The 13,901-nt window shown below is 42.3% G+C and overlaps 2 protein-coding genes across 2 annotated transcripts in view; both read right to left on the bottom strand.

Moving 5' to 3' along the window:
- Positions 1–611: 611 nt before the first annotated feature.
- The window catches only part of LOC105559985 (innexin shaking-B-like), a 31,364-nt gene continuing 18,074 nt past the window's right edge, over positions 612–13,901 (bottom strand). Inside the window, exons 3-6 of the mRNA XM_012008683.1 lie at positions 6,648–6,867; positions 4,375–4,664; positions 3,346–3,599; positions 612–2,556 (exon numbers count right to left, since the gene is read on the bottom strand). Of these exons, the coding sequence (XP_011864073.1) occupies positions 3,351–3,599; positions 4,375–4,664; positions 6,648–6,867 (759 nt within the window). The 3' untranslated portion in view covers positions 612–2,556; positions 3,346–3,350. The remainder of the gene's footprint in view (positions 2,557–3,345; positions 3,600–4,374; positions 4,665–6,647; positions 6,868–13,901) is intronic.
- LOC105559984 (innexin shaking-B-like) lies at positions 10,101–11,377 on the bottom strand. Its single transcript, XM_012008682.1, has one exon. It carries the CDS (start codon positions 10,725–10,727, stop codon positions 10,272–10,274), a length of 456 nt encoding a protein of 151 aa, XP_011864072.1. The 5' UTR covers positions 10,728–11,377; the 3' UTR covers positions 10,101–10,271.

Genomic DNA, 13,901 nt, shown 5'->3' with positions numbered 1-13,901 from the left:
AGAGACGGTTTTAATGAATTTTCTGCTACTAGCATAATGATATTATTCTTATTCGTGCGTAAAGCAAATAAGAAGTTAATTGTTGCCTCGGCAAATCGCGGTCGGAAAATAAATTCCGGGAATATGCATGAAAATATTAAATAACAATGTGTGAATATAAGAAATGACGAAGGTAATTTATTATTACAAATATCTATAGTGTTAATACACATAAAATAATGCGTTTAATCGTAGTCTTTTCTCGTTGTAACGATAAATATTTTAAGCACAATAAAGTGTGATTAACGCTTAATAATGGAGAAAATGCCAAGAGAAGCCTGGAGAAAAATCGCATGAAAGAACATGTCTGAGCATAAGTCGGTAAGCCGGAAGAAAAACTTCGTCTCTTCGCTTTCAGAAGAAATCTTCATTTATTGATTACGTGAGAGTAATTAACGCATTTAAGCTGCTCGTGGATATAATGCACTATTAAAATATTCATCTAGAGTTGTCATCGACAAAAGGGTTTTATAAACTGCAGACGTGAAAAGAAATTAAGTAACATGATAAACTTATAAAAAACGTGACAAGCATTTCGGAATCGTTAATCAATATCACAAAATTAACAACTCTTGAAGTTTCAAGGTAACGTACCTTTATTTTGGACGCTATCTTCATTTAAATAGAACGAAGACAGATACAGCAAAGTCGATCGTACCGATCGGTGGCAGTGTGTCCGTATCAATAGATGAACTCGCGATCGATAGTTACGTAGACGTAGAGTATAATGACTAGACTACACATTACTTTATTGCCCGAGTAGAAGAATCTTTCTTCAAAGGCACAGATCCAAACCTTCCATCAAAAGAGATCGTCGCAACGTTGCCCGAAATATAAGTACGGCTACACAATCCTTAAGCGATTAAATTCCCTCTCTTCGTACCTCCCACATCTGATAGTTACACTTGCGAAACACGGCGCGATCAAATAAAACGGTTCGAAACAATTATACGCAGCCATGTCCACCTGGCATCCCGGACGCTCTCGATAGCCTAGAGCTAAGACCCGAGATGTATCGGCACACGGGATTTACTTTTTTCTTTGGCGCGACAATAAGGGAAAAAACGATAGGACCAGTTGTCATCCAAAGATGTAATTCGTGAAAAGCGCCTGCAATTTTATTTTCCATGAGAAACTCGTTTCTCGAATTCCCAGTTGCTGATGTTGAAGGCATTTTTTAAATGAAAAACATGTTAGGACCAGCTGTCATCTGAGAACGTAATTCATGAGACGCCTATGGTTTTCCACGCAAAAATTAGTTGTTTTTCGATTCTTCAGTGACCGGTCCCAAAGGCAGTCATCAGGACGAATCCAAAGTTAGCTACGCAAAAATAAGATATCCCGTGCGACGATACATTCGATGTCTGGCATTCTTTCGCGATCTTTCTGGTGACGCGGGAGGCAAAATACGAAGGCAACGAGGATCCCTCTGGCCGGCGCGGGCGTCACCCTCGACGATCGGCCGGTGCGATATCCGTTCGATGACCCGCGCCGCCGTTTCCGAAGTGTCTTTTAACGAGTGTCGCTATCTAGGGACGATGCATCTCCTGCAGCAACGCCAGCGATACAGTTTTGGTCCTTTCCATTCGCTTCCATTCCGCGCGCGTCTCTGTCTTTTCGTTTCGCAGGCCACCGCCGCGGCTGAACCCGCCCGACTGCGACCGGGGACTGGAACCGGTATGCACAATAATTTCGGCGAGTTCAGTTCCCCGTGCTGCAAGACGCGGCCGAATGCACCGCCGAAAGGCGATGCGAAAGCATCAGCCGCCGCGCTTACGTCGTCTGGACGTAGGGTGGAAGGTGTGGATACGCGTGAGGCAGGACGGGAACGTACGGGAGAGAGACGGGAGTGATCACGTATAGGGGCTGGTGGATCCTCCCTCTTTTCGGAAAACTACTCGAACGCGTGCACGGTGTACGTCTGTACAGTTTGTGTTCGTACCATGCTGGAATGCGCATAAAAATCTTAAAACATATAACGAATGTAACGCGTAAAGCTAAACGCTTGATTTGACGGAGCCGAAAGCACACGATTCGCATCCCCCTACTGTCCTCTCGCTTGCGTCTGCGGCATCGAGATCGCTGAACTCGCCGAAACTATGTCGGTTTCCGATTGTTGAGGATGACTAGCGAAAGCGCATCTCTCTCTCTCTCTCTCTCTCTCTCTCTCTCTCTCTCTCTCTGTCTGTCTGTCTGTCTGTCTGTTTGTCTGTCTGTCTCTCTCTTTCACCGCAAATTGTTATCTGCGCGGACGCATCTTCTGGCTATCGCTGTCGCATCGCTTCCAGTTCGACGAGCAACAATCGGCGGAAGGGAAAAGCGCGTCTCTTGCCGAGAACGGGCCCGCGGATTCTCGAGGTGAACCCGTCGGTGCGTCTTCTCAGGCTCCGGCTACGATCGCGCGTCTCGCGTCGTCCCCGGGCGCGTCGGCGACCGCGCGACGCGGATGGGCGAGGGCAGGACCGCGGCAGCGGCAACGGCAGCGGCGAATCGAGCGTGCCGACCCTCCGAGGCAACCTGCAACAATAATCGTCCGACTCATGGCGCGCATGAAAGCGATTGCGTAGATCGCATCGGACACGCTCAATTGATCTATGGACATCGCGCCGGGACACGCGTCTCCGGGCTGCTCAGTTATGGCAGGTGAAATCGTAAGCGCGCGCGCGCGCGCCCGACGCGCATCGTTTTCCCGCGAGGCGACCGCCGTAGATCATCCGAGATACTCGCCGCCACGTTGCTAAACAATGCTGATGGCGCGCTTCTTTCAAGGCGAAATCACGTCGGAATGGAAACTCGTGTTTGTTTCATTTCGAAATAGGAGTATCGATATTTGAAAAGAATACACAATTACACGGAGAGAATTTTCTCTATTCTGAAAATTCATGTAATCGTGGAGCAACAGAGCATTTCAAAGAGTTTTACAAGAGTTTTTTGACATTTTACCGTACATTTTACTAGTAATTATACTCGGTATACATTTCACTGGTAGAACATATGGTAAACTTTTAAAAAAACTCGTACAATTCTTCAAACTACCACGTTGTCCCACGATCACACGATTTTCAGGACAAAATTGAAGAGAAAATTCTCTCCGTGCAAGAGCCACGATTTATAATATCGGTGATAGAAAGCAAATCCGCCCAACGCTATCCGTGTACCACGTATATATCACGTAGGCGATCGGCGGATGCGCGCCGACGATCCCTCAAGAATTCAATACGTTTCAGAATGCCAGTGTCATAAAGAGCAAGTTATTCAAGCGGACACCTACGCGAGCGCTGAACGAGAACACGGGGAGACGCTCACCTCGATCAGGCTTCTTGAAGCTCGCTCTTCACTCCCGACGCGCCGTGGTGATGCCTCGAGGCGAGCTTGTTCGCCAACTCGTGCATCACGTCTCTGTATATCACGGTGTCCAAATTCTCGCCCAGCATGTAGAGAAGAAACCAATCGCCGACCTTGCTGCGGCGCACTATGGTCTCCACGGCGTCCCTCCGTACCAAACGAAACCTCATTCGCAACAGGTAGACCCTCGTGCGCGGCGAAAATATTATTAGGATCTGCGGGGCAAGTGGCAGGTGACGTTGCGAGAAAGAAACGGGTTAACTGCGTCGTTACATTAATTATTATGGGTTCCAATTTTGGGGAGATGTAACGAGAAAGCACGAATATTATTTTAGTGTCCTGGAGAGACGTTCGCTGAAAACCTGAGAAGTTTGTGGCACGCTCAACCCTCGACAGGCAACGTGGAATCTGCTAGACTCCAGTTATCGTAATTTCCAAATTTTTTGAACAGGTACACTGAGAAAAATTTCCACCGGGCAAACCAATTAAATAGTGTTTCCGATGGTTAATTTTCCCGATTAAATTATGTGTATACCCGGTGAAATTTATCTGACGAAATTTGATCGAGAAACTGATCATATCTTTCATCGGATATATCCGTTTGTTATTATGCAATCGGATATTTTTCTATAGCTGAAACTGTACTCCCGTGTAGCTGAATTGGACTGTATACTCTTGCGGCTGTTCAGAAACCATTTTGATTGTTTTAATCGATACAAAAGTATAAATAGTTTCACTACGTTTTAATTTTTATATTAGTTTGCAGTTCATTGATCACATATAAATGAATATATTCTGACGATGTTGCTGTAACAAGCTCGATATCCCATGAGGTTCAACAAGTCCCACATTACTCGTCGTGTAATTTTTTTCCACGTTACCTGTCGACGGTTACATAAAAAGTATTGATCGCACTAAGAAAGATTGTATTTTTCGCCGGGATTATTTGTAAAATATGTACAAGAGGATACCTTCTCCGGGATTACTGACCCTATATAAAACCGTAAAGAAACTGAGCACGCCGAGGAGAAGGAACCAGAACCACAGAAAGACGTAGATCTTCTCGTTCACGACGTTCAGAGGCAGTATACAGACGGCGTCGTGTCTCTCGACCTCACCGCTGACGCCGTACTTGTAGAAGGTGCATTTGGTCATTCGTGGAAAGACGTAAATCATTGGGTCCACTCGGTCCTCCTGATCGGATTCGAGGAACCTGAGTACGTCGATGCCGAAGGTCAAGAAGGCGCCGTCGAAGAAGCGGTTCATCAGAAACATCTGACCTGCGACAATGTGCTCGTTGCTTTACAATATTCCGTCATCCGCGACTGACTTTCCCCTCGAAGGAGTTTCGACAGTCGCTTGTAAAAACTATAATGCGTACTAATCAATTAATCTCTTTCTTAAATGAAATTGAGTGAAGCTTATTGTCGCCAGTGGTAATTGAACAAAGGAAAATTTTTTGAAAAAAGTCGACCAAACTGGCAAAAAGGTGATCTTTCTTAAATATTTATTTAATAATTATACGAAATTTTTTAGTAATCCCAGCGAGAAATGACTCGTCGATCGATGTCGAATCGACACTGTCAAATTGACGTCGACTCGACATCGTTTCGACATCGATCGACGAGTCCTTTCTCCATGAGATTATGGCTGTTATATTTCGAGGTCGAGATTTGTACGAATTTTATTTGTCATGTCTATGCATATATAAAACTATAATATAATACTATAACCGTTCACACACGTTATAGAATAAGATGACCAAATTCGGACCAGACACTAAATGCGGATCGACAATTTGATGAGCTAATAAGCGATTTTAAAGTACTTTGCTCTTTCATATATTTACAACTTTATATTGTCGATATCATAAAAGGCATCTACGTATTTTTATGTCGCTTAATTAATTATTAGCGACTCATCGAACTGTTGATCCGCATTTGGTGTCTGATACGAATTTGGTCACCTTACCCTATGAATCGACTACGAAGGCGGTAAAAATATATGTCGATACATTATATGTATAGTTTAATTAAATGCGAAGTTATAATTCAATATTTTAAAGGTACGAAATTGTTCTAAAACGATTATATTCAAGATCAAGATTTATGCGAATTTTATTTGTTAAGATTCAATATACGTTCAACAACGAAAGAAAATAATATAAAATTTTCTTCGATTATTCAACATATACGAAATTTTAATAAATAAAATTCGCACAAATATGGCATATAGTATCCGTAATATAGTTTTGGAACATTTTTGTACTTAAAAATATCGAATCATAAGCTCGCATTTAATCAAATTACATATTTTTACTGGCTTGGTAATTGATTGATTTATGCGTGTGAACGATTATAGACCCGTACATGTTTACGTTAATAATCATATCACGCTGTAATTGGAATGCGATAGACATCGGATAAAATTGACGAGCTATCTCATAGCAAATCGGGTAGTCGAGTTCGCAAGCGGTTGGCCAGCTGTATCGCTGCCAACTTTTACCGTGAATCATTCATTCATTCACCGCTCATTATACGGCCTTCCTTTTTCTTATAATGCGTGTTTGTATAATAAAATTAACGCGGACGAGCTAGCTTAGAGATAGCTTGTTAAATTCCATCGTCCTTTCTGTGAAGACGATTATATTGTTGCACGTTGCTCGATCTCGAACATCTGTAGCGTAGTTAAAATGCTTGGCGTTCACGTAAGTAGCTCAATATCTGTGTTATTCAGATACATATAATTGCTTACAGAAATTTCGAGATTTAAATGCGCGAAAATCAAGATTGACACGAATTCTTGACGCTCTAAACGTTCGTGTAGCGTAGTTTAGATGCTAATTAAGAACGAGTCGGCAGATATTTGTTTAATTTGTTACCGTGGCGCCACGAAACAAGATAAATATGTAAAATAACGCGATATACGAGTATATGTAACCATACATTCGACGTGTGGTAACGTGAAATCACAGCAAGGAGCCTAAAATTCTATTTCTCAATCTCGCGGGCGTATGCATCTTCAACAGCGAAAGCGAAACGCTTTTAAATACCATTCTTAAGCGCATAACTGGTTTATGTTTATCGATCGTAAACGGAAGATAACGCGATGACGTTCGCCGCCTAACGGGTCCGCAAATTCCGGAATTCGCTCGTGTTACATCACGACGGGGACGCGCGTTGCTGATCGAGGATCTCAAACATTGACTTGGGCCGAAAAAAAAACGAAAGAAAGAAAGGAGGGGGAGAGTGCGGGCTACTCACCGATCACATTCACCAGCGCGAGGACCTCGCATAGGTAGTACCTGTAAGCCCACCAATTGTGAAAGCGAAGATTCTCCCAGAGGTAGTCGAGCAGCATCTTCTTCTTTTGCTTCTTCTCCACCTCGGAGCAGAGCCCGATGTCGAGATCCATCATAAGGGCATGAATCTTCCCACCCTCCCAGCCCTTCCATAGATATCGCGGGGTATAAAAGAGGATCGCCTGCGAGCAAAGTGCCGAGTGAATAAATACCGGCGAAACGGCCAATCGCTGATATATTACGCCGGGGAGATTCTGCGGGAGGTGGATCTACTTACGATAGCACGCGAAAGGAGTTATCATTATTGCACCTCGCGCCCGATAGCCGCTGATTAAAACAATGCGGGCGCGTGCGAGGGGGATCCTACTTTATGAATTTTTGGCGTCAAACCTGTCGGCCGCGCCTCCCCCCGAGGGGCGGGGAGTATGTCGCGAGCTTAATTATTTCGTATCGCGGCCGCCTATCGCGATTGCGCATCTGCGTTGTACGAAATTGCGTGCCGGCCATTACTCACGCGTGTAATCGCGCCGTAATGAATTAACGGCGAAATTTTATTTGCCGGTCTTAGTCGCGTTATTTCACTCGACTTTTAAACGGCCCGGCATTACTCTTGTTTTTATAATTCGGTTGTGGAATAAGAATGAAACACTTAACATACATTACGCGTATATGGTGTCGGGGGGGGGCACGAGCCGAGTCCATCGTCAAGCTTCATCTCGCGATCCTTATCGCGGTATTTTATTAACTTCCTGCGATATTTTTATTCGATAATATCTTGGAATACATGGCAGATTAATAGTCATGCTCGCAGGGGTAATCCGAGCTAATTGAATCGAGGCGGCCTTATCTCACATTAGAATTTCCGAGGCGATGTCAATGCACTTATCGAGACCACGATGTGGGAGTAAACCCTTTCTCACGGTATATAAAGCTTTCTGGCTTATCGCCAGGGGCCTCGGGTCGTGCTTGCCGTAGTACGCGATCGAATATAGATACGTACGCTCGTCGCGCGTTACCCCCTTACGACGTGTTGGCGAGTGTTCAGAAAATTCGAGCTAAATTGCAATTTACGGAAAGCTCGGGTGATTGTTAATGAAAGTACGTGCTTAAGACGGTGCGTCGGAACTTTAATGGGTTGCCCAAAACGCTTTGTCCGACGCGCCACATTGTTTCTGAGAAGCACAGAAACAACTTATTATTTTGGCTTGCGGACAAATGTGCAAAGTGACGGTAAAATCTTATTGCGGGGAATGCTGTGTCCCCTATAATAATCTCAGTAATAATAAGCGCAACTTCTACATTCTGTACAAAATCTATTTAAAAAAAAAGATGGGAGTTCAATCGAATCGCCGGGATGAAATTACGTAGAAATAATGTTCTGTTCACGACGATTTTTTTTAACTTTTAAAATATTCCAAATATTAACTTTTGTAAAGTACTTTAATAATGAAGTACCTGTATACCTATTTTTATTAGACGAAAATCTCGCGGCAAATGGCGGTAGGTTAAACCACCCTTTCAATATCTCTTCAAATGTTTGCAAAGAAAAATGATTACGTCAAAATGTAGGATTGTGTCAAAGTGTAGCGAGCGTTATGTAACTCGTTTAATAATTTTAGCGACGTGGTTTATGTGTCGGCGACAGGATTCTTCAGAATGGGTGGTCTGACCTCGCTCTTGACGAGATTACGAAGAAAACGTAAAATAAACGCGCATGTCAGGCCGATTGTACGATTCGCAGCTTTTAGCATTATCGCGGGAGAACGCCTGCGTTGTAAAGAGAAAAGGAAAATGCGTGACCGAAAATAGATCTGTGTCCCCTCTCTTCTTCTCTCGTCCCTTGCCAACCAGGATCGAACCACGTGCGACCACACTTGCTGCCCTGCGAAAGGACATTTATATCTCCCTTTCGGTGTTGAAAATTATGGTTAGATTTGCACAAATCTCTTTAGATATCCAAATAGCCTCGAACGTATTACGTATTCGTTGTTTATTATTTCTACGATAATATAAAATGAATGTGACGTCATGATCGACTCTACTTCGCAGATCCTCGATAAATCATACAATACTCATTTCATTATAGGTAAACCATGAAATTGAATCTGATCTTAAAAGCGCACGCTATAAGATACGTCTTTGTTCTTTAACAAAACTGCTCTTGCAGAGGGGTAAAGAAATTATTATACGGATATCTTACGCTTCGTACAATGGAAGTCTAACATCAGATGTGTAATAAGACAAAATTGAGCAAATTCATAAAACAAGTGTGCGTATATATACACACATAAAATTATATGAATAATATTTGTTTGAAAGGGAAAAATGGTGTATTAGGTACACACTTGGCCGCGATTCCCGGCCGACGCGTAGCATCCATGTGTCACGTTAGCCCCGAATAAATTTAGCTAAAATAAGGCGAAGGAGCTTGAAGCTTTCGAGAAAGGAGAGACGAAGAAGGAAGAAGAGCGGACAAAGAAGTGTACCCCTTGCTACTTTTAACGGGCGTAAAAGTCAGTTTAAACGTAAAATGCGACTATTTTGAAAGTTATTAAATATCCTTGTTTACGTATGCAATTAATAACTTTACCTGAAATGCAAACGTCGAATAAAGTTTCAGGAAAAGTCAGTTTACTAAATTTGATGAAATGTTTGTTAAAATGCGTTGCCACATCTTCGGCTATCAGCAAAGATTTATTTCGATAAAGCTACGGATAACTTTGTGTTTACGCATTTATTTTGCAGCCCGTTGTAAATACGAATTTTTCAAAGTGTCGTCAGTTCTCGGGGATATAAAATCTTTGTGATACTGAAAGAGATAGTTTCTCGAAAGAATGGATCCTCGTCACGTGTTCAATTTGATTAGACGGTAACCATATCATCGACGCGTTTTGTCAATTTATTAGCGATACGCGACCTTACGGATGTTTTGCGTCAAACATTGTCTAGAAGACGCATTCAGATACGCAGCAATCAATTGCGAAATAAAAGGCGGATACGCGATTAATCAAGGAGCGAGAGAGTTGTAGGAACATTGGACGTATAAATAGAGGATGGTGGACTCGGGAAAAAGAACGATATTGTACGTGCGCGAAGACGAGTAATGCTTGAGGTATGGGAGGCGGAGGTACGATCAAAGATAGCATCGAAGGTACATATGCATTTTAAAGGCAGAAACTATCTGTAACCTGTATTTATGTATTGACGTTATGAACAAGGATTATCAATCACGGATAAACGAATACACGCACTTGCCGATCGTATACAGCTCATCGATACTGATTCGTTGCCGCATTTTCTGAACTATCTTAATTTAGATATGAACATTCGATCGCCCTCGCGTGTTTCGTTATTTAAACAACCTTCCGCTTCTCCACGTGGAATTAAAGGCGCTCGAAGAGAGACGGAACGTTAACGAAACATAATATCTATTATAAAAATCTCCACTATTCCTAATCCAATCGTTGACTGTTTAGCATTTACCACGGGGAAGAGTATCATTACAAAATATATAACATAAATATATAACAAAATATATAACAAAAATATATAACAAAGGATAAGTAGAGAGATAAAAAACTGAAGACTAGGGTGCAACGGTGGGTCGACGCGAAAGACGACAAGAGAGACCATCGCTTCTTACTTGCAGTAGCAAGAGGAAGATAACCCACTGATAGTATTTGTGCTGCTTGACCAGCGGGTGAGGTGCATGGCCGTGCCCCCCTTCGCCCATGGTGTTTGACACCCCGGGGTAAGGCACGGCCTGGCCGATGCTCACGTTGAACGCGCGTACCACGCTGTACGTGGTGTGAAGCCAGCAGAAGTTCTCCAGCACGGCCTTGTCCACGGCCGCAGTGGCTTCGCAGTGTATCGGCGAGCCGGAGATACTTTTGCAGGCGAGGGTGATGCAACCGGACAGCAGCACCGCCACCGTGGCGCGATAATGCAACCGAAATATCATCGTGTCCTCGGCGAACCTGTGCACCTTGAAGAGCGATCGAATCGAGCCGAACAAATCGATCATTTTGAGCATCAGCGGCATGGTAAACAGATGGAGATCGGGGAGTGACTTTGCTCAAGTCGCCCGGCGAGTCCCTCTCGCGACGCCTCGACGTGCTTTGTCCTCCTCGTCGTTTCCTCCCGCCAGCGAGCTGGGCTCTATTTTTGCACAGAGTGGTGTCCCGATCCTACTGGAAGTCCTTTGAAGCGACGAGCACGACGGGCACGATGTTGAGTCGCCTCTGGTATTTCAGTGCTTTCTCGAATGTTTCGTGGGTAGCGATATTGGATAAAAGTATGTTTCACATGGGTTCACACCTGCCTATCGTTGCTATGAGAATTTCAATTTTATTCGTAGAAGTTGATTTCTCAGCGTCTCTTCTGTTTTACCATTAAAGAAACGGGATTATTGCTTCAATTAAAACGAAAATAGATAACGGATGAATCGTCGTGAGAGCACAATTATAATCGTGAAAGACCACCCGCGTGGTTTTCCTGTACACCGTATGCATTTTGTGGGCAACCGTCGTAAAAATCACATGGCGCTGTTTACTTTCCTGGCTTCCCTTCGATTTGCTTTACTCCCTTCGTTTATTCTTCTCACTTCTGTCCTCTCTCACTTTTTGTCTTTCATATCTGGATATAATGTCTCTCTTCGAGCTCTAATGCTGACTCTCCCTTCTACCGACTGATCTCTTTCGCAAGATCGTATCTCGATTTTACGTAATTTTCGTTGTTGGTTTCTTTTTTTTTGCTTAAACGCTTATTCTGGGATGAGCGTTTGAGCACAAAAAACCGAAAACTGCGTAAAATCGAGATACGACCTTGCGAAAGGGATCAGTCGATATGTGGAACATGTCGAGGTCCTCTCTTCTTTGCAGTTCAATGAAATGAATTGATACAGTTCGCCATATGCTTTTTCTTACAGTTTTTATCCTGAAAAATTCCTTAACGAATCACAAGACTGGTTGCTGCATAAACGCAAGATCACGAAAACTACGCACACACGAACGTTACTTGTTCATTGCTTTGTTTAACAATCTTTAACAGAAAACCATTGTTTACGTTTCTCGCACATCCGACCGTACACTTTCCGTATACTTTCTTTTTCATTTTCGTTTTTCATCACTGTCACAGTTAATGCATAATCCCATCCACTTTGTTTTGCGGCGCAATTTAATTTAACCCGACGTTTCGACGAGACAGGCTGCGAAGAAGAAATTAAAGACGATAAATGAAGTTGGAAAAGAAACACGCGCGTGAGTCTCGGATACAAGCTGTCGGAAGACTGGCCGGACTTGAGAGGCATCCCTTGACCTCGCTACTAAACACATAACTGATATTATCTTGCAAGTGTCTGGGTCAGCATGATCAGCCAAAGGCTGATCGACGAGGCATCAAAGCGTATTATCCGCGGTCTGACATAGTGTCACGCTGTCTGATGCGGTGAATAAATACAGGCTATAGGCAGCCCTCGATTTTGTCATTTTCTCGCGAAAGTTCGGGACGAGCCAGTGGGGGTCTAATATTATAACAAGATTCCGCGTATATCCGAAATCATCTGTGACAGGAGCGCGAATATTAATGGAGCTCGGTAACGTCATCGCGCGCGGTATATGCTGCACCGATGACGATTGCCGAAGGTCGAAATTAAGACCGATGGAAATCTTGATGCATGGGTACGTTGACTGACGTTACGTCGACGCGCAGACATTATTAACGCGTGAACTGACAAAAACTTTTTTTAAACTAAGTAAATAGATTTACTTAAAGTTATTTTTTACTGAAGTGAATATTTTTTCTATTTAAATAACAATATCGAATTTCAAGTAAATCCATGTATTATATTAAGTAAATTAATTTATTAAATAACAATCGCTCGTATGATGAAATCAAGTAATAAAAAGGGGCTCAGAGCCCGAGCAAGGTTGTAGTGTCAAATAAAATAATTTTAATTATAAAAGCATATATACGTTTCGGTTCTTATTAGACCACCCTCAGTATAAAGAAGAGATAAATTCGATTTAGTACATGGATGGATTCGCAAGTTAAATATCTACATAGAATCACGCGGTCATTAGTATAAAATTAAAGAATATATAAATTATCATCAATTTTAACGCATAGATGGATTTACAAATTGAATATTTGCAGCGAATTACGCAGTCACTAGTGTAAAATTAAAGGACATAAAAATTAATTTAAATCATTACATTGTCTACATTCAAATAAAGATTTCATGAGATATAGAATACGATTTATTAAATAAAATAATTGTTTCTGTTAAATAAAAAATTCAATTTTCTTCGCTGTAAAAACTACATCTTAGAAAACATTTTATAGAATCCCTTTCTAAAAAAGAGATATTACCAGTGTCGTTAATATCGAACAGTTGAGGGCTCTTTTCCGCGATGTCGATTGGTTTTCTCGAAGCGCGGTGTGCTTTACTTCTCTTTTAGATTCATAGTGAATGAAGATTTGCAATTTAGAAATATACATTTGTATGCATCAACTATTGAAGTAAAATCTCTAATCTTATTAATTAGAATTTAAGTAACAACGATTTTCGTTTCGAAACATTTTCTCGATTGAACAGAATTGATCGTTAATTTAATCAATACCAATAAGTCCGCAGAATGATACGCAAAACGTAGTAACAGTCACTGAACAAAGTAATTAGAAATATTAGGTATAGCATTTTCAATTTCGTAGGCGGGACAACGAATTCTCAACGTTTTTTTGTTGTTGTTATTCACTCGGCGCGGTATCGTACGACGTTACGCGGGCCAATGTTTACTGAAGGTCGCCGCGGTATCACTCGCTCGCCGAACGTCGAGCCGGCAAGCAGTGGCGAGAGTCGCTCCGTGCGTGGTATTACTTTTGCGTTATTGGTTTCCAAGACTCGATCGCGATGAATGCAGGGATAAAACACTATTGATTTGCACACCTTTATCAGTAACAAGTAACGTTCCTTGATTAATCATTAAGTTTTTACAACTTGCAGAGAGAAACGAATTGTATATTGAGGCGACGGTTCTTTATCAACGTGTACCTAGATATTTCACGAGATTAACTCATCTAAAATATGAAACCGTGGTACCTTGTCGCGGTTACATCTCGTTTACGCACCGCGCTTTTAATTATCTGTCGATTTCGTGTAATCTGTTCCATTTTCGGGAAAAAAGAGAAATTTGTACGACTTCGCTCTGTCGTTCTT

Source organism: Vollenhovia emeryi, unplaced genomic scaffold (genome assembly GCF_000949405.1).
Source record: "Vollenhovia emeryi isolate VEMERY1.0 unplaced genomic scaffold, V.emery_V1.0 DF939246.1, whole genome shotgun sequence".
NCBI lineage: Eukaryota > Metazoa > Arthropoda > Insecta > Hymenoptera > Formicidae > Vollenhovia > Vollenhovia emeryi.
The sequence above is the reverse complement of the archived record's forward strand: the minus strand, read 5'-3'. Positions and strand labels throughout refer to the sequence as shown.